This window comes from Chelonia mydas, chromosome 3 (genome assembly GCF_015237465.2).
Source record: "Chelonia mydas isolate rCheMyd1 chromosome 3, rCheMyd1.pri.v2, whole genome shotgun sequence".
Classification (NCBI taxonomy): Eukaryota; Metazoa; Chordata; order Testudines; family Cheloniidae; genus Chelonia; species Chelonia mydas.
In genome coordinates, this window is record NC_057851.1 from 53,558,266 (window position 1) to 53,586,026 (window position 27,761).

The following is a 27,761-nucleotide window of genomic DNA, read 5'->3' on the forward strand; positions in this document are numbered from 1 at the left end:
ATTTCTCTTACTATGATGATGATAATTCTTGTTCATAACAGTTTAACTGTTTCTATACAATATAAAAATACAGACATACAGCTGATTCCTTAACAAATGCCTACACTTGAATTTTTTCAAAATAATAATGTCAGTTCCTCCCCACCTTCCCCCCTTATATATTCCTCTTATCACCTCCATACACCCCTGAATATTTACCTGGAAGACCTGTTGTTCCAGGTAAGCCTTTGGGTCCTCTGCCTGGAAATCCTCTCTCCCCCTTTTCACCAGCTTCACCTGAGGTAAATTAGTGAAATGTCATTCACAGTCTGTGCAAAGCAGTTTTTTCTACCTCAAGGCATTTAACTATCAGGACAACTGACTCTTTGAGAAGGAGAGTTTTGCAGAGGACTCACTTGGTGAGGTGCAGCGCAAGCATGTCTGAGTGGTGGCCTGACTTACATTCTTTGCAACTTCTGCTGGTAAAAGAGGAAAGCTTCCAAGCTACACAGAGCTCTTCTTCAGGTCTGTGTAGCTCGAAAGCTTGTCCCTCTCATCCAGAGTTGCTGGTCCAATAAAATATATTACCTCACCCAATTCATCTAATATCCTGAGACCAGCTCAACTACAGCAACACTGCAAACAACAGTGAATTACATTCTTGTAAAAATGCAATGTGGATTCAGCATATTACTATCCATAACGGTTACACTCAAGGGCAGACACATTAAAAAAAAAACATTTTCCCTACGCTGACAATTGGGTTATACTATGTTTCATATCGTGCCACCCAATATAACTTGAGAGACTCTAGTCAAAAACAAAACATGAAGGACAAAACAGGCAAGCAATTCTGGTGGAAAGGCTGAAGTAGCTGGTGTAGGGGCCTTATTAGGTTACATGAGCTGGGCTACAAAGTACAATCGTTCTCAGGTGCTGGGTCCTGAGTTGGTTTGTGCATGGCTGCTTTGGATGTCATGGCTCCACATCCTAGGGCAGGAGAAAAAGAAGCCCATTCTTATTAGAATGTTCTCTGACATCCAAACTGGGTGTTAGGCACCTGAAAGAACAAGGGATTTAGAAAAGGAGGAATTTCTTCTCTTGACATCGAAAGTACAGTCATGGTGCAGTAGACATTAGGATTAGATACTGTAGAAAAGAAAGAAGCTCAATTAGATTTTCCTTTGTAGAGTCACAGCCTTCCTTCAGAATCTGTTTCATACACTGCTTTGAACAAAGAAGAGGGAGAAGTCACTTAAAAAACAGTGGGAGCAGGGGTGGGCTGCTACGGCGCACCGGTAAGAAGCCAGTACCGGCCCATAAGTAGCCCACGTTAAAGTGCTGCCCTGGCAGCGCTTTAATGTTGCTGCCCCTTCCCCCTCCTTCCATCGGCGGCCCTGCCAGTAGGGTCTCTGCCGCCAATGGGGGGGCAGGAAGGGGCAACAACGTTAAAGCACAGCCGTCAAGTGGGGGGTGGAGGGGCAAAAGGGCAGCTGCCCTGGGGTGGCGATTTAAAAGGGCCCAGGGCTCTCGGCCACCGCTGCCACTCCTGCAGCAACAGCCGGAGCCCGGGTCCTTTTAAATTGCCACCGGAGCCCCGGGTGGCAGGGGCCAGGCAGCGCAGATGGGCTGGCTAGGGGAGGCTGACCCCTCCAGTCCCACCCCTTCCAGGGGCCAGAGCCAGCCCCCGTACCGGTAAGAATTTATGATTACTTTCACCTTTGATTGGGAGCTTTTAAAATCTTTGCTACTTTGGCCATCTGGATTAAATGCTGTCCACCCCATATAGAAAAGGAGTACTTGTGGCACTTTAGAGACTAACCAGTTTATTTGAGCATGAGCTTTCGTGAGCTACAGCTCACTTCATCGGATGCATAGCATATCGTGGAAACTGCAGAAGACATTATATACACACAGAGACCATGAAACAAAACTTCCTCCCACCCCACTCTCCTGCTGGTAACAGCTTATCTAAAGTGATCATCAAGTAGTAGGGCCATTTCCAGCACAAATCCAGGTTTTCTCACCCTTCCCCCCCCCCCATACAAACTCACTCTCCTGCTGGTAATAGCCCATCCCTCTTTGAAACCTCTCTTTATAATGCGCATGATAATCAAGGTGGGTCATTTCCAGCACTAATCCAGGTTTTCTCAATTAGTGCTGGAAATGACCCACCTTGATTATCATGCGCATTATAAAGAGAGGTTTCAAAGAGGGATGGGCTATTACCAGCAGGAGAGTGAGTTTGTAGGGGTGGGGGGGAAGGGTGAGAAAACCTGGATTTGTGCTGGAAATGGCCCTACTACTTGATGATCACTTTAGATAAGCTGTTACCAGCAGGAGAGTGGGGTGGGAGGAAGTTTTGTTTCATGGTCTCTGTGTGTATATAATGTCTTCTGCAGTTTCCACGATATGCTATGCATCCGATGAAGTGAGCTGTAGCTCACGAAAGCTCATGCTCAAATAAACTGGTTAGTCTCTAAGGTGCCACAAGTACTCCTTTTCTTTTTACGAATACAGACTAACACGGCTGTTACTCTGGCACCCCATATAGAGTCTTTGTAGATACTTTCATCCTCTTTTGAAGAGACCTATGCAGTCCCTTGGCATTCTGCAGCTGGTAGAAAGTTAGTAGTTTAGCCCTTGAAGTATAAATCTAATAATGTTTGAGAAAGTTTAGAATAAAAACTACAGTGGTTTCTTTTCTTTTCATGGTCCTAACTCCCTACAGCCAGTATGGTGAGTTTGACTGAATAGCCAATTATCACTTAGTTAGAAAGGACAAAGCAGAAACTTCTTGGGAAGTCACTTGAGCTGATGCTGTTGAGATAGCACACGTTTGAGGATGCATTGAGGATGGTGAATGTGTGCTACAGGAGGAAGCTGCTATCTCTAAATTTCAGAGAAGATTGCAGCTGCCCAGGCCACTTGGAGATTAACCCTGTCCTGGTAATTACAGCAGCAGGGAGCCTTGATGTCACGTAACCCATATATATTTTAGTACTCCTAACGACTGCAAATTTTGGAATAGTGTTTACTTCCAGTTATAGACACACGCCTCTGCTCTTTGCACTAAACTCCTGAGTGTATCATTTTCAGCTGCACCCTCTGATAATTTTCTTCCAGTTTTCTTTCTGACCTGCTTAAATGTGGCTTTCTACTGAATTTCCCTTTGTGGCTTCCTTCATTCCACCAAAGTTGCTCTCACTAAAGACCTCCTCCTTCAGACCCAGTCTTCTTAACCCTTGACATAGCTGATCACTCCTCACACACTCTCCTTCCAGATTTCCATTGCATTGTGCTCTTGCCTTTCTGACTGTTCTTTTAGCGTGCTCTTCTATGGCTCCATAATACTTGGTGACCCTGCTTGGACCTCATTTCTTTTCTCTGGGTGACCTCTTCCAATCCCATGGGTTCACCTCTCTGCAAATAGCTCCCAACTATACCTTCCCCGTCCTCACTTTTCCCCCTGCATTCAGGACCGCATCTTTGTTTGTCTCTATAACCTTTCGGTCACCACTGTGCATTCAGATGGTAACACTGATTCTCAGAGCAGGGACCTGTTATTTGTTTGGCACAGTTTGCCTGCTGCAGAACACCATGTACCCTTTTGGCATTTATTAATAAAATAGTGCTAGAAGGCAGGGATTATCACGTTCAGAGCCATACTGTGTATTTAGTTCAGATCAACAGCAGCATGTAATTCTTCTGCAGAATTGTTTTTTCCTTGACAGCAGTTAAAAACTCTTTCCATCTTCCAAAGCCAAACTAGCAAGATCAGAAGCACTGAGTATTTATCTGTGTTTCGAAGGCACTGATCACCTTGGTATCTAGGTGCCAAAGTAGAAATGTCTCAGATAGCTCCCCTACACAAACAACATCAAAATGCTCCTGCAATTCCAGTTGTTTGGGTTTCACTGAAGCCTCTGCAGCAGCTTTCCCTGCACTTATCTCACTTTCCTACCCTAGTTCTCTTGCATTCAAGAGTGGGGAAATATTACCTGACCATTACGTGCAAAGAAACCTTTCTGTAAGGTTTCAATTACTGACAAATGTACACCATTTCAGGTGATGGCTGTTTTAACAGCCTAAAAAACACTCTTTGCTACAAAAACTCTTGCATGGGATAGGACATATACTATCACTGAGGTATTTAGAAATGCACCCACAAATTTACCAGAGGGTAACATGGAAGCATGGTGTTATGGGAAGTTGCTTTTTCTAGTTGCTGTTTTTCATTTATTGTTTGTGCTTAAACTTTTCTTTCTTGTATTTTATCATTACATTGTTGGCCAGGTAAGAGTGTTCAGTATGTGAACCTTTGTGCCTCTGTTTTTTTTTTTTTTTTTCTGCTTTGTAGGAAGAAAATGTGGGTGAGACTACATTATATATTCATAGATTCCTAGGCTAGAAGGGACCACTGTGATCATCTTGTCTGACCTCCTACATAACACAGGCCATAGAATTTCCTGAAAATAATTCCTTGTGCAATTCCTACATTAATGTAGCTGCAGCTCTCTAGCACCACTGTAATTAAAGTTTGTGTTTTCCTTGTATACTGTACCTCTCATCAGCGTTTTATATGATTTTGCTTTTGACAACAACTAACACTCCAATCCTGTTGCCCAGAGGATTTTGCAAGGGAACAGAATTTTTAAAAGGACACTGTTGCTGCCCTTGTTCAAGAATGAGAAGGGAAAAAAAACACTGCTGGCTGGAAATAGAAATAAGTACTCCAGTTTTGCAGAAAATTTCCCCCAACCGTCCTCTGAAGGCAAAACCCCCTGTCAGGAACAACAAATTATTAATTTAGATTAAATAAAGATTTGTAATACATTGGGTAAGCCAATTCCTTAACACAGATTTCACCTTTTCAAAGGATCAATAGGTTTTGCAATGTACAGTGCAATGGTGCTGACTGTAGAATTTGTTTGATTATTATCGCAAAACAATAAGGAAGATTTGTCCATCGGTTGTAAGCTAAGAGATCTGATGGATTTAGAATGATAGGCTGATACTACCGTAAAGTTTAATGAATAAGTGATGTTTGTTGATGAAACGTGGCTGGTTTTACATTCAGAGGGAGTATCAGCAGACAAAGAGCACCATCTGTGTGAGACTAATTGGTTAGTCTCTAAGGTGCCACACGTACTCCTTTTCTTTTTGCGAATACAGACTAACACGGCTGTTACTCTGACAAAAGGATGAACATACTGGAGGCATGGTAAAAATGAAGCAGATGTAACATGACTAGGTAAATAAAAGAGAGAAGACTGTGAGGCTTTGTCTTCACTAGGAAAAAAAAAAAGATGTATTTTCCTGCGAGTTCTCCTTCCTACTGTTTATCTCAACTTGATAACGTGTGAAATGCCAAGCTGCTTTGTCCACCCTAGGATTTTACCATGTATTAGCTACCACTAGTGTGGACACACCTGAGGGGGGGAAGAGATACAGTAAATGGGTGTGAGGAGGGTTCTTGGAATTAACTAGGAGGCAGGACCCTGCCATTTATTCATGATGGCCCCAATTCAGGAGTCCATCCCTAATCAGCACAGCAGTTAAGCATGTGATTAATTTAAAGTACATTGCTTAAGTGATTGGATGACTAGGGTTGGATTTAAGACCAAATGCTTTGCTGAACTGAGGCTTACGTGATTTTAGGCAAGTCATTTTGGGCCAGAGATTTAAAGGTATTTAGGGGCCTAGTGGGATTTTCAAAACTACCTAAGCATCTGGGTGTTAGGTGCCTCGATGCTTTTGAAAATCCCACTAGGCCCCTAAATACCTTTAAAAATTTGGCCCTTAGTCTCTCAGCCCTTTATCTTTCTATGCCTCAGAGAGTATGTCTACGCTGCAAAATACCACCAGCAGCAGCAAATCTCAGAGGCTGGGTATACAGCCCAGGGCTCACGCTATGGCACTAAAAACAGCAATGAGATGTTTCCAGTCGGGCTCTGAAATGTAGCGAGGAGGGTGGGTCTCAGAACCTGAGCTCAAGCCCAAGTGAGAACATATTCACTGCTATTTTTAGTGCCATATCTTGAGTCCCATGAGCCAGACTCCGTAGACCTAAGCTCAGAGACTTGCTGCCACAGAAGGCTTTTTTGCAGTCTAGACGTACCCAGAGACACTAGAACTCAAGGCTTAGTACAGGGGTGGCCAACCTGTGGTTCCAGAGCCGCATGCAGCTCTTCATGGGTTAATATATGGCTCCTTGCATAGGCGCTGACTCCGGGGCTGGAGTTATAGATGCTAACTTTCCAATGTGCTAGGAGTGCTCAACCCCCTGCTCTGCCATGCCCTCGATCTTCCCCCCTCCCCACCAGAGCCTCCTGAGCACCCCATAACAGCTGACTGCAGGAGGTGTGGGGAGGGGGTGGGAGGCACTGATTGGTGGGGCTGCCAGTGGCAGGAGGCGCTGCAGGTTGGAGTGTGGGGAGCGAATGGGGGGCTGCTGACATATTACTGTGGCTCTTTGGCAATGTACATTGGTAAATTCTGGCTCCTTCTCAGGCTCAGGTTGGCCGCCCCTGGCTTAGCAGTTTGATTTTAGGATTAATGCTGTAACCTCCTTTCGCTGCCTGCAAAGTGTCTGAATTTAAGTCTCTAATTTTTTCTTTCCTTATTGTTTACTTCAAAGTGCTCAAAGCTTTATGACCCGGACAACTCATGAGGCCATACTCTGTGTTGATTAATTTAGTTCCTTGTAATGTCAGCATCACTTCAGTGTGATTTGATTCCATACAATAAGGAAGTGACCTTACCAAAAAGCAGGAGGCATTTATGCTCGACAAATTAAAAAGCCTATTACAGCTTCTCTTACCTTTTGGACCTTTAAAACCAATCTCACCAGGAGGACCTTTAAGACCTGGCAAACCACGGGGTCCAATCTGTCCTGGAAAGCCATTTTCGCCAGGAGATCCGGGAGCACCTGGAGGTCCAGGGCGACCTGGAAGACCTGTAACACCAGATTCAGGCCTCCTAAGGCTGGCTGCTAGCTGAGCAAGCTGTTCTGTAAGAAAGAAACAGGAAGGGAGAAATTAAGAGACAGACCGTAAGTTAGCTGAGCAATAAGTGGCTTTCCCAAGCGTGTAAAGAGCATTTTGTATTTGATTGTCACTAAGGAAAAAGGATAGCTGACATACAGCAAATACTGTACCATGGAAGGTATTAGAGAAGGGTGAGGCATGACATCATACAATGTTTCTACAGGGCATTTTCCATAAGCCATGACACAGGAGGCTTCCGTAAGCCAGTGCTGTCCGTAGCAAGCTGCTTACTATGTATATACCCTACGAAGTAGTGACTTGTGCCTTTTGAACCTCACATTCAAAACATTTTGTGGCTGTGAGAATCTAAAATGATCTAAATAAATTATACACATTGTAAAATGTCTATATGTAAAATTAATAAAATAGAAAATAAGAGTGTCTCTTTAAAGAGTGGGTGGATTTCAATTTACTATAGTTAAAGTTAGGATCTGGCCTCAAAAAGAATGGCATAGAAAGAATACCCAAATAAGGAAGAAATATATCAGCCTACATATAACGCTAAGTCAAGACATGGCACACGAGGTAATTACAGAGAGCAGCTCCTAAATGCTAAAGTAGGGAGGCCCAGACAACCTCTTGGCACAGTTGCTCCCACCTGCAGAGGACACTCGGGGGGTCCTGAAACCTTGATAGGGAAGGCTGGGGCCTAGGCAGGAGTTGGTATGAGGGGATAAACATTGTCCCCTCCCAGATGTAAGGAGAGTCTGCAAAAAAGGATAATACAGGCTTTGGGGCAGCCATGGCAGATGGTCTATGCAGTTGGCTACAAGACTCTACAGGGATCTGTGCCTGTAGTGATAAACACCCATTTTTTCATGATTTGTGTGTATAAAAACAAACATCTTCTGTATTTTCCACAGTATGCATCCGATGAAGTGAGCTGTAGCTCACGAAAGCTTATGCTCAAATAGATTGGTTAGTCTCTAAGGTGCCACAAGTACTCCCTTTCTTTTTGCTCCACAGGGGAGGGCAGAGATAGTAACCCCTCCCCCAATGGGACCATAGTGGAAGAAGTCTGTGAGGGGATCATGACAGTGATTTCTCCTGGGGGGAGAGGGTTCCCATGAGAGGCTGTTCTCCAGCTCTTGTTTTAAAATTCTTACCAATCAATATCCATTGTGGATAGAGAGCTGGATCCTCTCCTAAGATATGGCTGCTTAAATAGCTGCCTGGGGATTTCCATTGTGTAAGTGGGATCCGCAGGACATGTAAAGCCAGCATAGTAGCTCTAAGACACCTCTCTTCCCCTCTTCTATGGACTGGGGTGGGGGGATGGCTTATCTGGGGAAAGGGAGAGTGTCTGAAGCACTGCTCTGCTCTGGCTAACCTTGGCTGATGGAAAAGTTCCATGGGGCTGTGGGCATCTGGGAGCAAGTCAGAGCAGCTCTGAGGCTGCTCTTACACTGGGAGCGGGACCAGCCTCTAGCCAGCCCCAGAATCAGGTTAATGTAAAGGTGGCTTAAAAGCTGCCTTTCCTCCCCACCTTGACATTTGGGTCCCGCACTGAGGGTATCTGTTAGACTGCAGCATCTGGCCTACCATGATGTTTTTTTCAAACCATAGTTTAATCCACGTTCTAATTTAATAAATAGAGATGCAAATTCCTGACATATAAACAGGTTTGGCAGAATTTGATTTTTATTTTCTTTATAACTTTGATGGATAATATCACTGGTTATTTTAATGTGGGATTTTTTCTATTTTTCTCCATTTAAATTTTCACAGTCCCTGCATCCATCAATGGTATTGCACAAGGTGTAAGTGAGGGAAATGTTTCTTTTATTGGTTATCTTCATTGGAAAGCATTCAATTCAAGAAAGAGTGTGCTGAACACATCCAAATTCTAATTCCTTTACCCCAGGGAGATCAAACTCATTCTGTATAGGGGGACAAATTCCATTTTTAATAAACATTACAGCTTTTGAAGCACACTTAGTCCACAGCTGAGCTCTGAAGACAGTACAGGGTTTGCATAAAGATCAAGGGCACAGGATGGCCTTTGTGTAATAATTATATGTTGTCACAATTGTTTACACTTTGCTCAATAGCTTTTGTCACAGTGAATATCTCTTAGTGGGAAAATGTACTCAACTTTAGGACCACTACTATTTCTGGTCTTTATTTCTCTTCCTTCCCCTTCTTTATCCCTCTCCTTTGTGTCACCTCTTTTTTTCCCTTTGCATTTTCTTCCTTGCGGCAATTCCCAGTTCCTGCCTTTCTATGTGCTTTACTCCCACTCCTCCCTTATTCTTTCTGCTAAAATGATCGGCAATCAAATAGTTAATGGTCACATTTAAAATGCCATCATCAGGCTTTTTATGGAATACCCCCTTAAAATAAATGAAACAGGAGTGATTGTTCCAGGTTTTCTGTGGACTCTGGGTTAAACTTGCTTCACACTGGAAGATTATCTTTGCAACCAGGAGGTTAAAAAAAAAAAAATCAAAGCTTAGATTCTGCAGAATCTGAATATGTCAAATGGATCATACTAATACATCAAGGAGGCTGTATCCAACCAGCAGACTGGTGTTTGACACCCCTGCTTTAAATGCATAAGAAAGATTAAACATTGCAATTATTTACCTTGCATGACTCTCATGCAGACCTGTTTAATGTGCTGATCTGTTGGCTCTCTACCCTAGGATAAAAAATATTTAATAGCAGTTAATATACAATAGTTATTTATAAAATGAGAATGATGCAATTAAGACTCTGGCTGGCTAATGACAGAAGTTCCAGTCCTTCAACCTTACACCTGTGACTAGTCCCACTGAAGTCAATGGGAGTATCAGTGTATGAACCACTTTTGTGATCTTGATACACACACATACCACAGGAAGGCATGCAGCGTGAGAACATGAATAGGAAAAGTCAGGCAGCAGACTGAGTACATAGGTTCCAGCTATTCAGATATGTGAGATTACTACACTGTAGCCAAGTGTCACATGAATCATAGTAATATGGGGCTGGAAGGGACCTTGAGAAGACAAGTCCATCCCCTGCACTGGGGCAGGATCAGATAAACCTAGACCATCCCTGACAAGTGTCTGTCCAATTCTAAAACCTCCAATGATGGGAATTCCACTATCTCCCTTCGAAGCCTGTTCCAGAAATTAACTTCCTTAGAGTTAGAAAGTTTTCCTAATATCTAACCTAAATCTCCCTAGCTTCAGATTAAGCCCATTACTTCTTGTCCTACCTTCAATGGACATGGAGAACAATTGATCACAGTCCTCTTTATTACAGCCTTTAACATAATTGAAGACTTATCAGATTACCCCTCCCCCCGTCGTCTTTTCTCAAAACTAAACATGCCCAGTTTGTTTTAACCTTTCTTCACAGGCCAGGTTTTCTAAATCTTATAGTTTTTGTTGTTGTCTTTTGGATTCTCTTCAGTTTGTCCACATCTGTCTTAAATGTGATACCCAGCATTGGACATAGTACTCCACCTGATGCTTCAGCAGTACCAAGCACATTGGGACAATTACCTCCCGTGTCTTACATATGGCCCTCCTGCTAATACACCCCAGAATGATATTAGCCTTTCTCATAACTGCATCACACTGTTGACTCATATTCAATTTGTGATCCATTATCGCCCCCAGATTCTTTTCAGTAGCACTACCACCTACAAAGGAAAAATGTATTTCAGATTGTGTGGGGTGTTTGAAGTCACCTGGACTTCAAGCGCAGGTCTCCAACCCACCAGCAGCAAACACATCTCTGTTATAACTACATACCTTGTTGTATGTGGTGTTTGAGAGACAGAAAAATTTGTGTAACATAAAAATAGCACTTACTGCTGGACCCTGGCTGCCAGGCAGACCTGGAGCACCTTGTTCACCTTGCAAACCGCGAGGTCCAGGTGAGCCTCGTAGCCCTTCTATGCCAGGCAGTCCACGACTTCCTTCAGGTCCACGAAGGCCAGGCTCCCCAGGGTTACCAACCTACAAATGAGAGACAGTGACTTTGTATGATCTCATTTTTGCAATACAAGCCATACACTATGTTTCTGTAGTAACAGATACGCCATGTGCAGTGCCTACGCTTTCACATTGATGATGATGAAAGATGATGACCACCTCTGTCAAATTCCATTGGATATTGTTTGACTCTTTGCTTTTGTTAAAGAAAAATATCCTTTCTGTTACAAAGGGAACAGCACGAGGGAAGGGATGCACTAAAATCCAGAATAAAATGAAGGGTTGGCTAGTGGATTATCAAACTTTCTATTACACATATCAGCCCACATTATTTTAAGATCTTGATGCTCCTCTGTGCAGGGTGAACCTGCATAGGGAAGTTAAAACTCTGTGGGTGAAATCCTGGCCCGATTGAAGTCAATGGCAAAACTCCTTTTGACCCCAACAGGATTAGAATTTTACCTCTTGTGTTTAAACTCTTACATAATTCTTCCTTCATAGATCAGGGGTGGATCTTTAGAGCCAAGGGGCTTGTGCATGGAGACATTAGGCCTCCACATTATCACTTGTTTCCCCCAATGTCTTCCTCCAATAGGATCCCTTCACCTGCATCTGTCCTTAGAACAGCAGAAAGGAGGTAAGCATTGTAACTTATTGCAGACTTTCTCTGCAGTAACTCACACCACATTCCTCCATAGGAAGGAAAATCCCGCAGAGAGCTCTCATCCCTTCTTACCCCATGGACTCCCAAGGAGGAGCCGCTGCCGTGTCAAGAAAGGAAGGGGAAAGTACCATTGTGCTGGCATTGCCCTTTCTGTGGTAGCCAAGCTCAGCTCGGTGAGTACAGGCTACTGTAGTAGGGTCCTGTGAAACGCACATGTAAGGATAAAAGGTCCCCAGACTAGTCACACTGCACAGAAAGACCAGTAATGTGCTTTTTAGGAGGGGAGAGTTCAGTCATCCAAGAATTTATTCTCTTTGTGCCAGAGCAGACCCACTGAAGCAAGCACACACGGTGTTCTGAGGACCTCAGCATCTTCATCTGGGGGAGCAATTATTTCCGCTGACAATGCAGCCCACAAACTGATTGGGAAGAGATGCTTGTAAAACAAGCCCTTTACTGCCACTTGACAGGCCCAGGTAGTCACCTCCACAATGCTATATTACTTTAACTATCAGAGTCCCTGAAGCAGAACTAATTTTTTATTAATTGCACAAATCCTATAATATTAAACACTTAAAAGTAGCCTAAGAACCAAAAAGGCCATAAACTAAGGAAGATGGAAGCATCCCATTTTGTATGATATAAATATAAATATTAGATACGCTGAAGAAAGGTAATCAAAGTAAGTTTAAGCTGCAGCCTCATGACCATAAGGAAGAAGCTTTTCTGCAATCATTTAGCTTTTCAAAGAAACAGAAATTAAGCAGGATTGAGAGTAGCAGCCATGTTAGTCTGTATTCGCAAAAAGAAAAGGAGTACTTGTGGCACCTTAGAGACTAACCAATTTATTTGAGCATAAGCTTTCGTGAGCTACAGCTCACTTCATGTATTTGAGCATAAGCTTTCGTGAGCTACAACTCACTTCATCTGATGAAGTGAGCTGTAGCTCACAAAAGCTTATGTTCAGATAAATTGGTTAGTCTCTAAAGTGCCACAAGTCCTCCTTTTCTTTTTGCGAAATTAAGCCATCGCTGTTAATGGCTAGAGCTCTTTGTACGCACTGAACGAAAAGGTGCAAGGATCTTGCAACCCCGATCTTTGCAGCCAAAGTAAAAACTGCATATGTTTAATAACAAAGTCTGGTTTGCAAGTCTGTCAAGGGTCTTGCATTCTTGCATTCTTCCATCTCAGCTACCTGAGCTGCAGGAAGGCAGTAGGCATTTGCCTGAAATTTTGTCTTCTGATCACATGGAGCTGCTGTGGTGTCTGCTGGTCAGGAGCCAAGTGCTTCCTGGCTTGTTGCTCCCTCTGCTGAGCACAACCAGAAAGGAGCAGTGAGAAGAGGAGGTAGTGGCAGCACAAGGACAAGGTGAAAGACCCAACACTGGCTCCTGCATCCTCCTGCAGCTACAACAGCCTCCCCCATCACATTGCCCCAGCTAACTACTTCTAAGCACCCACCAGCAGCTACCTAACTCTAGCTGCCCCAGCAGCCACTTATTCAGCTACCCAACACAACCTTTCCATGTATGGGGTCTCAGCCTGGCCTCCAGCCCAAGCCCAAAGATTTAAACTGCCATTTTTATTCCTGAGGCCAGAGCCTCATGAGCCCAGGTCAGCTGACCTAGGCCAGCCGCAGTCATGCCATGCATTGTTTCCTGCAGTGTAGATTTACCTTCTGTGTCTCAGAGAACCATATATGAGCCTAGATCAATCGATGTTTGCAGAGTGGCAGGGATGGGACCAGAAGAGTTGCCTTATGTCTTTTTAAATAGGTCAGCGGTGACATAACCATCATGGGACATATAGCCTTACGTGAAGAGTTCTGTATTCCTGAATTTAGTAGTGAATAATAAACCATTCCCCTGACACAGATTAATCAGCATCCATTTTAGGTATGCATATAAGACATTTTTTTGACACACAACTTTTAAAAGTATATTCATATTCAAATTTCAGGCCAAGTTCTGTCCTACTTCATACCATGCACAATCCCACTGGAAGAGGGGCCCCAGAAGCTACCCCTAGTAACAAGACCACTGACTTCCCCACCCTGTCTGACCTCCCACTCTTTTCCAAATGCCTAATACTCCTCTAATGACAAAAGTCCTGACTGCCTTCCAGCTGCCAATCCCTACAGACCCATCGCCTGGCAACTGCAACAGCATAAGTATGTGCTATTAATTAATATTAAATTCTGCATAAATGTGATATTCTATGACAGTATGGAACTGGGGAAAAGTTTTGATGGATTTTTTTGTAGTGAAGTAAATATGACTATGCAGGCTCCTGTCTTACACGTTTGCTAAACTGAATGCACATGAATCAATGGGACTGCTCCTATGCTCAGAGTTAAGCATGTGTGTAAATGTTTGCAGGATCAGGGCCTCAGACCCTGATTCTAAAATTTGCTGTACACAGTCAGCCCCTTGAGCCTACATGGAGGGCCAAGGAGATAAGGCAGAGGAGTTTGAGATCAGGGTTTTTTGTTTGTTTGTTTACCTCATTTGGGTTCAGCCTGGGCACAGAGCTCTGCCTTGCACACACGTTGCAGGGGCCTTAGGCCTGGTCTACACTTTAAAGTTTTACCGACATAGCTATGTTGGTGTGGAGTATGAAAAAAATCACACCCCCTACCCGACATAGCAGGGCTTAGTGTAGACGCACCAGCAAAAAAAGTCTTTAGTCTGGGGAACTGGAATAAGCTATGCCAGCAAAAGCACTCATTTGCCAATATAAGCTGTGTCTCCCCCAGCGTGTGGGGAGGAGGGAGGGTTGCCATTATATCTATATTGCTGTATGGAATATGGGCAAACACTTTCTAGTGGAATGCAGGCCTTAGGCTATACACTCTTCAGGTCAGGGACTGTCTCTCACTCGTGTTTGTGCAGCACTCAGCACAATGGGAACCTGACCTGTCTGGGGCTTCTGGGTGCTACTACAATAAAAATAAATACCCAAGCACTTTAGGCATCCACAAATCTATCAAAAACAAAGCACTTCCCAACTCAAGGGGATGCCCACAAAGGTGGTAAATTACCCATATGTGATCTCTGTTAAACCCACAAGGTGGAGCTATCTTAAAGGCTTCTGGACTTGCACAAAGGAAATCCAGCAAGTAGGCTTTAACGTGTTTATTACAAAAAGAGCAGACCGACCAACCTTCTCTCCATCCTGAAAGCTCTGCATTGCCCCATATGTGACCAATTGCCAAGTTTATGTCTCCATTGGGGTACCACTCACAGAGATGATCAGTCTAGGGCAGGGGTTGGCAAACAATAGCTCGGGGGCCGCATCTGGCCCTTTAGATGTTTTAATCCATTCCTCAAGCTCCTGCCAGGGAGCAGGGTCTGGCCGGGGCTTGCCCTGCTCCGGCGCACCAGCCGGGGAGCAGGGTCGGGGTCGGGAGTTGTCCCCTGCTCCACGCATGCCATGGCTCCTCCCAACTCCCAGAAGCAGCGGCATGTCTCCACTCCCACTCCTACGCATAGGGGCAGCCAGGGGGTTACACATGCTGCCTATGGCTCAAGTGCGGCCCCTGCAGCTCCCGTTGGCCAGGAACCATGGCCACTGGGAACTGCAAGGGCAGCGCCTGCGGACGGGGCAATGTGCAGAGCAGCCTGGCCACACCTCCGCGTAGGAGCCAGAGGAAGACATGCTGCTGCTTCCAGGTGCTGCTTGAGGTAAGTGCTGCCCAGAGCCTGCACCCCTTCCTCCCTCCCAGACCCCAACCCCCTGCCCCAGTCTTGAGCACTCTCCCACCCTCCAAACCCCTTGGTCCCAGCCCGGAGAACCCTCCTGCACCCCGCAACTCCTCATCCCCAGCCTCCTTGGAGACCTCACCCCCCCACCTCAACCCCCTGTCCCAGCCCAGAGCCCCCTCCTGCACCCTGAACACCTCACTTCTGGCCCAATCCCAGAGCCCACACCCCCAGCCAGAGCCCTTCCCCCCCCTCCCACGCCAAACCCCCAATTTTGTGAACATTCATGGCCCGCCATATAATTTCCATACTCAGATGTGGCCCTTGGGCTAAAAAGTTTGTCCACCCTGGTCTAGGGCCACAGTAAGGGAACAGAGTGTGATTTTAGGCAGCAGTCCTTAGACGACCCCATGTTTCATTTATTCCACTAAAGCTCCTGATTAGTAGTGCACAAATTCTAGTGCTTGCTAGAAGGCTTTTTCAGACCCATCATTCCACCTTCCATTGAGGATGCTGGCAGAGTTTTTCTTTACAGCATCGTCCTCAGTTTCTCAAGGTAAAAACAGTTATTGTCACAGACCAATCCCGCAGCTAGAATAATACTTCCAACCTTGGATGATCCAAAAATAAAGGATCAAGATGAAATTTCCTATTCTTTTTCCTCTATGGTACATAAGGTGCTTTTCCTAGGCTTCCCCATCAGCCCACTATCTTTAGTTTCAGGATAAGGTAGTACATGGGATTGGTACCAGAAATAATTTTGTTTTCAAAGACATTATAACCCTTTAGCCAGAACTGTCATTGTCAAGCTTCCTTCTCACTCTGAACTCTAGGGTACAGATGTGGGGACCCACATGAAAGACCCCCCCTAAGCTTATTTTTACCAGCTTAGGTTAAAAACTTTCCCAAGGCACAAACTTCGGCTCTGGTCAGGAGGGATTTTATAGCACTGTATACAGAAAGGTGGTTACCCTTCCCTTTATATTTATGACATGCCCCCCAAATCACAGATAGTGTCGGACAGCCGGTTCCACACTGGCTGTGATTTCTTCCTGGAGCTCTAGGAGAAAACAGAGTTAATAAGACATATACACCTTTAGATATACTACTGACTATATAAAAACTAACAATATTTCCCACATTTCAAGGACGATTTTAACCTGTTGATTCTGGGAAACTTTCACGGGAGAGTGCATCAGCCACTTTGTTAGAAGCTCCTGAGATGTGTTATATTTCAAAATCAAAATCTTGGAGAGCTAAACTCCATTGAAGAAGTTTTTTGTTATTGTCCTTGACGGTGTGAAGCCACTTCAGCGCAGCATGGTCAGTTTGTAGTTGGAAACGCCATCCCCAAACTATGGGCGTAGCTTTTCCAGCGCGTACACAATGGCGTAGCATTCCTTTTTGCTGATTGACCAGTGGCTTTCCCTCTCAGACAGTTTTTTGCTGAGAAACACAACAGGATGGAATTCTTGATCTGGTCCTTCCAGCATTAAAACTGCTCCCACACCACGCTCGGACGCATCTGTGGTTACTAGGAACGGTTTGTCAAAGTCTGGGGTCCTGAGCACAGGGTCAGACATGAGTGTCACTTGAAGCTGCTTACAGGCCTTCTGACACTCTTCAGTCCAGTGCACTGCATTTGGCTGTTTCTTTTTGGTTAGGTCTGTCAGTGGGGTGGCGATTTAGCTGTATTGCGGTACAAATCACCTGTAATATCCAGCCAAGCCTAAGAAGGATTGGACCTGTTTCTTTGACTTTGGGACAGGCCACTTTTGGATAGCAGCCACTTTGGCCTGTACGGGATTGATAGTTCCTTGATCCACCTGGTGTCCAAAGTAAGTCACTCTGTTTAGGTCTATTTGACACTTCTTAGCCTTAACAGTTAGTCTTGCCTCTTTTATGCGCTCGAAGACTTTTTGTAGATGTTCCAAGTGTTCTGCCCAAAAATCCAAAAATATGGCCACATCGTCAAGGTAGGTGACTGCATATTCTCCCAATCCTTCTAGGAGACTATCTACAAGTTTTTGGAAGGTGGCGAGTGCATTCCGCAGCCTGAAAGGGAGCACATTAAATTCATACAGCCCAACACGTGTGATGAAGGCTGACCTTTCCTTGGCGGAGTCATCTAGCGGTACCTGCCAGTACCCCTTGGTGAAGTCCAAGGTAGAGATGAACTGGGTCTGTCCCAGTTTCTCCAATAGTTCATCTGTGCGTGGCATTGGATAGTTGTCTGGGTGAGTTACAGCATTTAGCTTACGATAGTCCACGCAAAAACGTATCTCCCCATCTGGTTTGGGAACTAGAACCACTGGAGATGCCCATGCACTGCCAGAGGGGCAGATTACACCCATCTGTAACATATCCTGGACCTCCCGTTCTATAGCAGTTTTAGCTTGAGGAGACACCCGATAAGGTTGGGCTCTAATTGGGTGAGCATTACCTGTGTCAATGGAGTGGTATGCCCGTTCAGTCAGTCCTGGGGTGGCTGAGAATGTTGGCGCGCAGCTAGTGCACAGCTCCTTGATCTGCTGTCGCTGCATACGCCCAAGGGTCATGGAGAGGTTCACCTCTTCCAAGCCACCAGCACTTTTCCCTTTGTAGTAGACACCTTCAGGCCACTCAGCATCATCTCCTCCATGGGCTGTAAACTGACAAACCTTTAATTCTCTGGAATAAAAGGGCTTTAGAGAATTAATATGGTACACCTTAGGCTTTCGGTTGGAGGTGGGGAATGCTATGAAATAATTAACAGCTCCCAGGCGCTCCTGGACCGTGAATGGCCCTTCCCACAGCGCTTCTATTTTATGGGTCTAGAGCGCCTTTAAGACCATGACCTGGTCCCCTACTTTGAAGGAACGCTCTCTGGCATGTTTATCGTACCAGGCTTTTTGCTCTTCCTGAGCCTCTTTTAGGTTTTCTCTAGCAAGGGCGAAAGAGGTTCGGAGGGTGTTTTGTAGGTTGGTTACAAAGTCCAGAAGGTTAGTTCCTGAAGAAGGTGTAAACCCATCCCATTGCTGCTTCACCAACTGTAATGGCCCCTTAACCACACGGCCATATACAAGTTCAAATGGTGAAATCCCTAAACTGGGATGGGGTTCAGCTCTGTAGGCAAAGCACAACTGCTGCAACACTAGGTCCCAATCATTGGAGTGCTCATTTACGAATTTACGTATCATGGCCCACAAAGTTCCATTAAACTTCTCCACCAGGCCATTTGTTTGATGATGGTAAGGGGTGGCAACCAAGTGATTTACCCCATGAGCTTCCCAAAGGCTTTCCATAGTTCCTGCCAGGAAATTAGTTCCTGCATCTGTAAGGATGTCGGAGGGCCAACCTACCCTGGCAAAAATGTCTGTTACTGCCTGGCACACACTTTTAGCCCTGGTGTTGCTCAGAGCTACTGCTTCCAGCCATCGGGTGGCAAAATCCATGAAAGTCAGTATGTACTGCTTTCCTCTGGGGGTCTTTTTCGGAAAAGGACCCAGAATATCCACAACTACTCACTGAAATGGAACCTCAATGATGGGGAGTGGCTGGAGAGGGGCTTTGACCTGGTCTTGGGGTTTTCCCACTCTTTGGCACACCTCACAAGACCAGACATAGCTAGAAACATCCTTGCCCGTTCCCTCCCAGTGGAACAACTTTCCCAAATGGTCTTTGGTTCTGTTCACCCCAGCATGGCCACTAGGATGATCGTGGGCTAAGCTTAAGAGCTTTACCCGGTACTTAGTTGGAACTACCAACTGTCTCTGAGGATGCCAGTCTTCCTGGTGTCCATCAGAAAGAGTTTCCTTGTATAAAAGTCCTCTTTCTACAACAAACCTGGATCGATTAAAAGAGCTGAGAGGCGGTGGGTTGCTCCATGCCACCATCCAAGCTCTCTGGAGGCTTTCATTTGCTTCCTGTTCAGTCTGGAACTGTTCCCTTGATGCTTGAGACATCAGTTCCTCATTGGATTCTGGACCTGGGCTTAGTCCCTCTTGAAGCGATGTAGGTGATGGGGCTGTTTCCATTGATGTAAACCGCTCTCCGCTGCTGCACTATGTTGGGGTTCAGGCTCCAGCTGAGTCTCTTGGGTAGGGTTATCTGCTGCTGCCAGTGCGGGTCCGGTGGGGCCCTCTGGTGATGGGGTTGCAAGCACTGGATTCAGTGCTGGCAATGGTTCTGGTGCTGGTTGTTCTGCCAGTTCCACTTCTGGGACTGGCTCTGTCTGGATCTCTGGGACTGGATCCACTACTGCTGTTGCAGACGTTGGCATGGGGTCTGGTTCCATCACCTCTGACTGGGCCCTGGTAGAAGTCTCCGGAACAGAGCTAGGTGTGACAGCTTGCTTAGCCTTGCATTCCCACCCTCTTGGCTAGCTTCACATGACTGGCCAAGTCTTCCCCCAGCAGCATGGGTATGGGATAATCAACATAGACTGCAAAAGTCCACGTTCCTGACCAGTCCTTGTACTGGACAGGCAACTTGGCTGTAGGTAAGTCAAAGGAGTTTGACTTGAAGGGTTGAATCGTCACTTGGACCTCTGGGTCGATGAATTTGGGGTCCACCAAGGATTGGTGGATAGCCGACACTTGTGCTCCGGTATCCCTCCACGCTGTAACCTTCTTCCCGCCCACACTCACAGTTTCCCTCTGCTCTGAGGGTATCTGGGAGGCATCTGGGCCTGAGGACCTCTGGTGTGATTCCGGTGCAATGAACTGTAATCTGTTGGGGTTTTGGGGCAGCTGGCCTTTACATGTCCCGGCTTCTTACATTTAAAACATCACCCAGCTGACGGGTCACTGGGGCAAGGTGGGTTGCTGGAGAATGGTGTGGTGCAATGATAAGGTGTCTGGAGTGTTCCTTGGGCTGTAATTGGGGACTTGGGCTGCCCCCAGTAGTAGGTGTGGTCTGAGGGTGTCCCTTCTGGTATCTGCTCAAACTGCAACCAGGGTTGTTCCTCTCTCCTCCCTCCACCCGTTTTGTTCCAGTTTGGCCCTCCTCTCTGGCGGTATGGGACAGCTCGTATTGATCAGCATAAGAAGCAAGATTTTCTGCTGAGTCCATTTTCTTATCCCATAAACACCTGTTTTATATCATCCTTGGACATATTCAGGAATTGCTCCTGTATCATCAAATCCCGCATTCCTCCAAAGCTTGTTACATCCCATCCTTTCAGCCATTTATCAAACAGATCCTTCATCTGGTTTACATAATCCACATTACTTAGTCCAGGCCCTTTCTTAAGGGTTCAAAATTTTACTCTGTAAGTTTCAGGTGTAACTTGAAATTGTTTTAAAACCAAATCCTTGAATTTATCATAGTCAGAAGTCTCATCAATAGGCATCTTGTTGAATATGTCCAGAGTTCTTCCAGTGAATTTTGCGACCAATGTGGTCATCTTGTGAGTGTCAGGAATTTTATGGAGTGTGCACAGTCTCTCAAAGGTGAGAAGATATTCAGCAATATCACTGGATTCATCATACTGTGGACATAGTCGCTCCCATTTGTGGATTATTGGGGAAGGATTGTTAGGGTTATTCGGTATATTCTGCTGAGCCCTTGCCTTCTCTTTCTCCAGTGCATGCTTCCTCTCTTTTTCCCTCTCCTTCATTTTTCTTTTGCCTCCACAGCTTTCTTGTGGGCAGCCTCTTGGGCATCAATCTCCATCTGTCTGAGTTCTACCCATCTTTCATGTTCCTTCTGTCTTTCCTCAGCTTCTAATCTGGCTAATTCCAGTTTCTGTTGGACATTGCTTTCTGTCATCCTAGCCTCTCTGTATTTAACCTAGCTATACCTGAGAGTTAGAAAGAAAAAAAAAACGTGCTTGTGAATTCCCAGTTCGCTGTGCTGTAACCTGATACCTTTGCCTCTGATAGCTGTTCTCAGTCTACAGAAAAATCCTTTTGTTAAAAAATGATCCCACCGCTCTGCCACCATGTCAGGGTTCCTTCCCCACTCTGAACTCTAGGGTACAAATGTGGGGACCCGCATGAAAGACCCCCTAAGCTTATTTTTACCAGCGTAGGTTAAAAACTTTCCCAAGGCACAAACTTCATCTCTGGTCAGGAGAGATTTTATAGGACTGTATACAGAAAGGTGGTTACCCTTCCCTCCATATTTATGACAGTCATAAAAGGCTATATACTGTCTGCAGGACACTACGTTGCCAATCCTTTTATACAATATCACTACACTATATGCACCCCTCTTATATCCAACTTTAGCAGGAAAAGGCAATTCACTCTCCAAACTGATACAGCCACAAGTTGTATCCTAATTGCAAATAAAACTACCATGTTCTTTTACGGGCTTTAATTTGCAAGATGAGAATTCCTGTTCAAAGTTAGTTTGTATATTAGAGTCATCCAGAATTTTAAAAACAAAAAATGAGTGTGGGATCTCATTTGCTTACACGGCAGTTCTTGAAGAGCTAAATATTTGTACTCTATTTCTTAAACCAGAAAACGATCCACGCAATTTATTATACCTTTAATTTCTATAACAGTGTAGTTCATCATACTTACTGATCCCTTTGGGCCCAGCAATCCCATATCACCCTAAACAAAAAATAAGACAAATTATGTCATAACAGGATATTCATATTCAATTACAAATGCAATGTATTTGATATGTTTTACTCAATATTTTAAAAATGATTGTTCCATTAAGAGCTAAAGAATTTGTTGAAGTACACAAAATGGCACCTATAAATCAATCAAAAGAATTGGAAGTAATTTGTTTTAATATATTTGTGAAAAAATCAGATTTCAGTTTTTCCATTAGTATTGCAATTTCAAAAAGACATTTTTGTACCATATTATCAAATATGTTTGTTTATTTATAAAATATATTTCAGAATGAACAGGGAAAGCTCCCAATGCTGAGTAATGGTCTGTAACGAGTGAGCAAACTTTTTGGCCTGAGGGCCACATCTGGGAATAGAAATTGTATGGCAGGCCATGAATGCTCACAAAATTGGGGTTTGGGTGAGGGCTCTGGTTGGGAATGCAGGCTCTAGGGTGGGGCCAGAAATGAGGAGTTCAGGGTGCAGGAGGGGCTCCAGCCTGGGACGGGGGAGTGGGGGAAGTGTGGGGGGTGAGGGCTCCGCCTGGGGGTGCGGGCTCTGGGATGGGGCTGGGGATGAGGGATTTGGAGTGAAGGAGGGTGCTCTGGGCTGGGATTGAGGGGTTTGGAGGGTGGGAGGGGGATCAGGGCTGGGGCAGGGGGTTGGGGCACAGGGAGAGGCTATGGGGTGCCAGCTCCAGGCAGCGTTTACCCCAAGTGGCTCCCAAAAGTAGCGGCACATCACCTCTCCAGCTCCTATGCGGAGGTGCGGCCAGGTGGTTCTGCACACTGCCCCATCCGCAGGCACTGCTCCTGCAGCTCCCATTGGCTGTAGTTTCCGGCCAATGGGAGCTGCAGGGGTGGCGGTTGGGGCAGGGGCAGCGTGCAAAGCGGAGGACCCTGGCTGCCCCTACGTGTAGGAGCTGGAGGGGGGCCATGCCACTGCTTCCAGGAGCCACGTGGCACGGCCCCTGACCCTGCTCCCCAGCTGGAGCACCAGAGCAGGGCAAGCACCAGACCCCGCTCCCAAGCGGGAGCTCAAGGGCCAGATTAAAAGAGTTTGTCCACCCCTGGTCTATAATTATTAGAGTTGGGCAGAAAACCCGCTGAAACTTTTTTTTAATCAGAATTTGCTGATATGCTGAAATCAGAATGTTCTGCAGGACCACATCAGTTTCAACCAAATTTCCCCCGAAGTCAGGCAGGTTTCAAACCCTGCCTGTTTTCTTGCCATCTTGCCTGCTCAGCTTGCTTGTGGCAGCCTGACTAGCTGATGGGGAGCCAAAAGCCAGGAAGCCCTGGGGGGACCCGGGTCACCAAGCTCCCAGCCTCAGCAGCCCAGGCTCCCCAGCTCTTGGGCGGGTTGCCTGTGGGCTGCCTGTATGTCTACACTGGCCCTGGAGGTATGATTTCCAGGTTGGGTACACATATCTGTGCTAGCTTGGATTGAGCTAGCACGCTAAAAATCGCACTGTGACTGCGGCTGAACAGGCAGGGAGATAAGCTAGCCGCCCTGAGTAGTGAGCAGCGGTGGGCAACCTGCGGCCTGTCAGGGTAATCCGCTGGCGGGCCACGAGATGTGGTTTACATTGACTGTCCACAGACAAGGCTGCCCGCAGCTCCCAGTGGCTGCAGTTCGCCGTTCCCAGCCAATGGGAGCTGCGGGAAGTGGCAACCAGCGTGTCCCTGTGGCCTGCATTGCTTCCCACAGCTCCCATTGGCCAGGAACGGTGAACTGCAGCCACTGGGAGCTGCGGAGATCAGTGTAAACACTGTCTCGTGGCCTGCCAGTGGATTACCCTGACACACTGCGTGCAGCCCGCAGGCTGGAGGTTGCCCACCACTGACCTAGGATTTCAGATAGGGACGATGAGTCCATTCTGCCACATGTGGAGCTGTGGCTATATTGCTATTTTTAGTGCTCTAACTTCATCAAAACTAGCATAGGTATGTCTACCCAAGCTGGAAATTACACCTCCAGCTCCAGAGTAAATATATCCTAAGAGTCAGAGCTTCCAGGCCTTCCAGCATCCCCAGCAGCCTGCCAGGAGGAATGTCCCATAACCAGGGCTCTCAGTAATGCTGGGCAGAGAAAGGTAATTTCATTTCATGAGGAATTTTGAAATGTATGGTTTCTGTTCCAAATCATAACAGAACCATATTTTGAAATCTCAAAATCCTCTGTGAAACAAAATTACTGTCCTACACCGAGCTCAAATTACTATCATAATGATGTATAGATGCATTTTATTGCTATACCAATGGAGATATTTCCCTGAAGCAGGGCTGGATTAACGCAGGAGCTTTAGTGGCTGCACCCCAGGGCCGCAGGCTAAAGGGGGCCTCAACACAGCAGGGCTCAGGCATGCTGTGGCCCCACACCACTCCAGGAAGCGTCTGGCTGCTGGCACGTTTCTGCGGCCCCTAGTGGCGGGGGCACAGGCAGCTCCGTGCACTACCCCTACCCCCAGCACCATCCCCACACCTCCCATTGGCCAGTTCCCGGCCAATGGGAACTACGGGGTCAGGGCTTGCAGGCGTAGGCAGTGCACAGAGACACGTTGTTCCCCTCCCCTCATCCATTCTACTTTTTGCAGTGATAAAATTATATGATAACACTGAGATTTGGTTTCCAATGGGAAAAAAATCATGTTGGAAAATTTTCTTCAACAGATAAAACAAAAAAGTTAATATCATTCACATAAAGAACACCTTAAAACAGATTAAGTGAAAATAATGTCTTACCAGGTCACCCCTTTCTCCTGGTTCTCCTTCTCCTCCAGCAGGACCCTGTATCAAAACAAGACACATACTGTCAGAGTCTTACACTCCTTAAAATTTAGATGATTCTAGAGTACAGTGATTGCTATCATGATTAGTATTAGAAGACTTACTTGTTCACCTTTAGGCCCTGGCTCACCAACCAATCCCTAAGTGTAAAATAAAAAACAAACTATTTTAGAACCTAGAAATCACTGAATGTAAAGAGGGATTTTATATTTCACTCTGGTCAGAACTAAGAAGCTGTTATCTTGAACCAGCATTTCTGGAATATTTGGATCTGAAAGCAGCTTTTTCTTCCTTCCTCCATTTTAAAATTTATTTTATGAAAAGTATTCCTAGAGATATTTGGTTCTCAATTCCTGTTGTATTATTGCAACAACACTGTAGAACAACCAGTTCAGGAGCTTTTTTGGTGTACTTATCAATCAGATTCACTAAGAGGCAAAGATCAGATCTGAGTCCTCCGTTCTTCTGTTTTTTCCTACAAGGAAGGATAGTGATAAGGACAGAGAGAGGTGGGAAGGCACTAGTAAATCTTTGTATCCAATTAGATCAAATGTCATGTAGGGCTTATTCTGAAATTTTCCAAACTCCTTTGTCCATCTCTAGACACACTTGTTCGGAATGTTTATACCTGGGGAATAGAAAGTTCAAGCATTTGGCCATAGGAACATAAGAACATAAGAATGGCCCTATTGGGTCAGATCAAAGATCCATCTAGCCCAGTATCCTGTCTTCCAACAGTGGCCAGTGCCAAGTGCCCCAGAGGGAATGAACAGAACAGGTAATCATCAAGTGATCCATCCCCTGTCGCTCATTCCCAGCTTCTGGCAAACAGAGGCTAGGGACACCATTCCTATCCGTCTTGGCTAGTAGCCAAACCAAGCATTTCATTCCAATTCAGATTCAAAGCAGGAGGGTAGTGACCAAAAGTGACTGTGATGTAATGGCTGTTCATTAAGGTCTCTATAAAATCATTGGAAATACTCCTATGAGTTTCAATGGATCGGGCCCTATATTGATTATCTCTGTCCAATTCACAGTGGAAAGGTATTCATAAGACCAGTCCCATCATCACAAAGGACTTTAATTGCCACACAAAGACAGGCCACAGAAAAGCCATAGGTAACCAGACCAAAAGATGGTGAATCAGAAATAGTGTGACATGAGAGCTGGCATTGCTTTTCCCTCCACTTCCCCATATAAATATGAAAGATCCACCAAAGTGCTACCACGCAGTTACAGGAGTGCTCTATATTTGTATACATGTAAATAGAACAGGTCTGAGTGGATGGTGACGAAGAATATTTGGCATAATTACTGGGTTTGGAAGGACTGTTAAAATGAATTGTCATGCATTGCAAATGGCTTCTTCTGGTTGCTGTGTACATCAGCTCTTAATGCACCATTGGGTTTTTGATTCAAGTAAGGCTGGATACATTGCATGCAAAGCACATCCAGTCCCTAGGAAATCAGGAAGGGAGGAGGGGGACACTGATAACTTTGCATCAATCTGGAGTGACCCCATTGTCTAAGACTGAGACTAGCTCCAGAGGTAGCCATTTCCAAATCTTCTGGACCAGCAGGGTAGGAAGGCTCAGTGGAAGGCAGGGCCTCTATGGGATGAAAAAGGAAATAAACTTAAAAATATGGTTTTATGTATAGGGCTCTCTCTCAAAATAGGAAAAGTCAAAAGAAACAATGAGCTGAATTAATTTCTAGCATATCTCTATTTATTTTAAGGGAGTTACACTGGGAATGAATTTGGCCCTATGCTTAAAAAAAAAGCAAATCTAGAAATATTCTCAGAAATCACTTACATAAATAGAACTCACCTGGATGTACTCTCAGAAACTATGAGAGACAGTTTGATCTGCTAAAAAGAGGAATTTGCAGATTCCTGTCTGGCAACTTTGACAGCTGGCTAGGAGTGTGTGTACCTGAAGTCAACATTCTGAAAAACCACACAGAAATATACTAACTTGATAGCAATACAAAGAAGACAAATGTTCAAGGTGGCCCTTAAAAATTTGCCAATTTACCTAGATAAGTAATTTAAAAAAATGTCACTAAGCCTTCTGTGTAAGCACAGGAGTAAGGGTGCATAAACTATAACCACAACCTCTGCCTAGCCTCTCTACATCACCAATCTGGGCTCTCCATATCCTTCCCCGAGCAACTGGAGGAAAAGCGTATCTTTTGTATAAGAATCCATTGTTATTCAGTGACATTCATCCTGCAAGGTAGGAAATCTCCATCGAGTAGGAATTCCGAGGCTTCTCAGGGGCCCAATTTTTCCCTGCAAAATACTGTTTGAGATACTTGTATCTTGTGAATGTGCATAGATAGCCTCAGAGTTGCAGCAGTCACTATATTTCTATAGTATATACAGAGTACATAGAAACATTGCAGATACTGAAGTAGGGTAACATTTTCAGTGACTTCCCATTTTCAAGAGTGCCTAAATCAGTGATTTTAAAAGAGACATAGACACTTTTGAAAATTTTATCTGTAACCTTATTTATTTATAGGGTGGGGGTTTTTTTGGTAGATTCTTAGGAGCCTTAATTAGCCATCGGACACTTAGAGCACTCCCCAACTTCTAAGCAGCTTTAATGGATCTTGGTGTGAAACAAGAAACTCTGAGAAATGAATAATCATAAGAATGAATGAGTGATGTTAAAATCATTGTATTCCTTCCTGCTATTATGCTGCCATTCTTGACGGTGCATTCGAGCGCATTTCTTACCCTGTCACCTTTGGTGCCAGGCAGGCCCGAAGGACCTGGCAGTCCCGGTAGTCCTAGGTCCCCATCAGGACCCTGTGAAAACAAACCAAGTATGGAAACTTCCCAGTATTGTTTCTGGAGAGAACCAATGGATAATTATAACCAAGGGCCAGATTCTGGGCCCCTCATACACATTGAGTAGGATTTTATTCCTAGAGTAGTCCCAGCTCATACAGTAGGGGTGTGAGTGGAGATGGTAGAATCTTGCCCATCTAAACAGTACTTTTGAGGATCTTATTATTGATGAACACAAATAGCAACATTTATTGGACTTTCCCCTCCAGCCCTAGTGCTAAATAGTTTAGTTCTTAACAAAAA

General features: G+C 45.1%; 1 protein-coding gene across 1 annotated transcript in view; it reads right to left on the reverse strand.

Annotated features, from left to right (window-relative positions):
* The window catches only part of COL9A1 (collagen type IX alpha 1 chain), a 104,748-nt gene that overhangs the window by 3,332 nt on the left and 73,655 nt on the right, over positions 1–27,761 (reverse strand). The window contains exons 30-37 of the mRNA XM_007070552.4: positions 27,405–27,476; positions 24,766–24,801; positions 24,617–24,661; positions 21,832–21,864; positions 10,832–10,978; positions 9,615–9,669; positions 6,803–6,991; positions 199–276 (exon numbers count right to left, since the gene is read on the reverse strand). Coding sequence (XP_007070614.2) covers positions 199–276; positions 6,803–6,991; positions 9,615–9,669; positions 10,832–10,978; positions 21,832–21,864; positions 24,617–24,661; positions 24,766–24,801; positions 27,405–27,476 — 655 coding nt within the window. The remainder of the gene's footprint in view (positions 1–198; positions 277–6,802; positions 6,992–9,614; positions 9,670–10,831; positions 10,979–21,831; positions 21,865–24,616; positions 24,662–24,765; positions 24,802–27,404; positions 27,477–27,761) is intronic.